We start from the raw sequence: 2,722 nt of genomic DNA on the forward strand, positions 1-2,722 counted from the left end.
CTCTCAACCGAAGGTGCGCATGTTTGAAAAAGGGGACAAGGTTTTTGCACGGAATTATGCTAATGGTCACTTATGGCTTCCTGGGGTGATATCCGACTCTGTGGGTACTCGAATGTATGTGGTGCAGTTGGCTGACGGTCGAATCTGGCGGCGCCACATAGATCAGTTAAGGAGGCGTTGGGCTAAGGACAGCGCTGACTCTCCGACGGCTGAATTCCCCAACGTTGAGTGGAGACCCCCAGAGCAGGCGGTGAGTACCGAACTGCCCGGTACTGTCCCCGAGTCAGGGCAGACCCCTGTGTGCGGGGCTGAAACCCCAGTAGAGTTGGAGCCTGAACCAGGCTGTATTGAACCCCACACTGGCTCACAACCTTGTGTGCCCATAGCGCCTGCACCGCTTCGCAGGTCTCAGCGTGAGCGGCGAGCGCCATCGTACTTGGCTGATTATGACTGCAATAAAGTATGTGGTATTGACTAATGTATGCATTATCGATCAACTGTAAATATTTTAACGATGGTGTTGTCTTAACTTAGGGGGGAGGAATTGTAATGTATTGGAATCCTCACATGAATCACCTCATTAGACTCCCATGTTAAGCTTCGAGCCAAGCTAGGGCTCCTCTGACTGAACTTCCTATTGGTCGCTTTGTAACAGCGACCAATCAGAACAGTACCATTCCCTGGGAGGGAAAGACTCCCATTGGTCCTTAACTAAGCAATCTCATTGGTTGTTATTTGTAAATAGGCGTGGCTACATTAGCCCGGTTATGTTTAAAAGGAGCATAGCTCCCACAGTTTCTTGTTCTGGTTTCTAATGCGTTTGAGTGCTTGTTCGTTACTTCAATAAAGCTGAATCACTTGCTGAATCACTCTACGAGTCCTTTGTTAGCGCGATCTAACACCAATCTTAGCTTCTAATTCTGCTTTATTATAAGGTTGTCCTTTTTTTAACTAAATCTATTAGGCAGGTTATGCCAGCTTGTCTCCATTTATTAAATGCCAGAAATTCTTATCCCAGAGGGAACCATTTTTGGTTTAGAAAAGTAGCCATTTGAGAAGTACCGGGAGTTAAACTCTTTCTACCTTTATTCCAGATTTTTAGGGAGACTTGCAAAACTTCATTTTCATATATCTTTTTTGGTCTAAATTCTGATTGGCTCCAGAATAATTCTGAACAAAACTATTTCTTGACCTATGAGAATGTATAAGAGGTCATCAGAATACATACCAAATTTGAATATAACGTTCTACATTTAGAAAAATCTTACCTCAAAAATAAAAAGTATAGCATCTAGTTCTTCTCTCTGTGACTTGTGCCCTACAATTAAAACAGAGGACACTTTTCAACAAAAACAAGATTAAGATAGAGCCCAAGTATACGTTCAGAATAACCATAGGTAAAAAGTCATCCTACTGCCATGAACAATGCAAGTTGCCAGCCGCGATCTTTGCTGCCATCCTGTTCACACTGTAGCCCCCTCTGCCTCTGAAAACGTGCTCCTGGGGCTTGTGGGATACAGCAAAGTGGAAAAATAGTCATAGTTGCCCTTCCCTGCTCTTTGATCAACACATCAAGAACTCATGCAAGAGAAGGGAGCATATCTGCCAATTCCTCCTTCCCACTACAGTCCTCACACAACATCTCATGCTGCTCCTCCACCCTCAGGAGTGGCTTTTTCGCAGGGACAGTGCAGTGGAAAGGTGCAAAGATGCCTTCCACAAAATCCCACAATTAGGAATTGGTTATCCCTCACTATTTAGTTCACTTCCCACAAATTACCAACTCTCTGTCAGACATTAATACTATGCTTTTTAAGTATTAAGCTGTAAATCCAGATGGTTAAAAAAGTCAGACCAAACCACTGAAAAACAAAAACTGAACCCCACGTGAAATGACAGAGTAGTGCGTTACATTTCATTTTCTCAAAAATTGAAGGAATTTTTTAAAAAGTTTTGCCACCTATAGGAAAGAGTTTCTGAGAAGTATTCAGAAACTCCATCTCTAGTGTACCAGTCCCTTGTACTACAGCCAGTGGGTTACATCTTACTACAGTAAAGAGCAATATCAGAACTAATGGGACCAATCAGATATGTATCTATAGGTTAAAAAAATTATATATGAGTTTTTGTTAGCAATTTAATAAACATTATATATATCAAAAACATGTTTTCAAAATCAGGGCAATGCAGAAGGAACCAAAGAATAAGGTAATAATTTTAATAAACAGTAGGCACAAGAACTAAAACTGCAGATCATGTATTTTGTTTTGGTTCTTACCTTTCTGCTTGAGACTTATTTCAATAGTCACAAAATTTTCAAAGAACACATAATATATGTGTGAAAAGTGTAGGTCAAAGAGCTGCTTAAGGTCTATAGACTCTGCATTTTCTGGCGGGGGGAAAGAAGATCATTTCAGTATTTAACACCACTGAATGACAAAACATAGACAAAAGTCAGTATAGTAGCGAAAAACACAATTTTAATATCGCACATAATCTGTTCTACTTGTACAAGAGAAGCATTCTATTTGACATATGATTTCTATTTTAGAAGTGAGATGCTATTTATACTTATAATTTTATAGAAGCATGTTGGGGGATTTATGGCTTAGCATTAGCAATGCCAACTTTATAGAGGAAAATACAGGGAATACATTCTATTTGTGTATCTGTTTTGTGTTTAAAGAACACCACTTTACAGTGTGTGTGTGTGTGTGTGTGT

General features: G+C 40.3%; 1 protein-coding gene across 1 annotated transcript in view; it reads right to left on the reverse strand.

The window, feature by feature from the left end:
- Positions 1-2,722, reverse strand: part of LOC107118335 (ral GTPase-activating protein subunit alpha-1-like) — a gene marked incomplete at its 3' end in the record, with an annotated part of 88,292 nt that overhangs the window by 69,813 nt on the left and 15,757 nt on the right. Inside the window, exons 2-3 of the mRNA XM_015420641.1 lie at positions 2,279-2,389; positions 1,269-1,318 (exon numbers count right to left, since the gene is read on the reverse strand). Coding sequence (XP_015276127.1) covers positions 1,269-1,318; positions 2,279-2,389 — 161 coding nt within the window. The remainder of the gene's footprint in view (positions 1-1,268; positions 1,319-2,278; positions 2,390-2,722) is intronic.

The sequence above is a fragment of the Gekko japonicus genome, unplaced genomic scaffold (genome assembly GCF_001447785.1).
Source record: "Gekko japonicus isolate JY-2015 unplaced genomic scaffold, Gekko_japonicus_V1.1 scaffold1095, whole genome shotgun sequence".
Classification (NCBI taxonomy): domain Eukaryota; kingdom Metazoa; phylum Chordata; class Lepidosauria; order Squamata; family Gekkonidae; genus Gekko; species Gekko japonicus.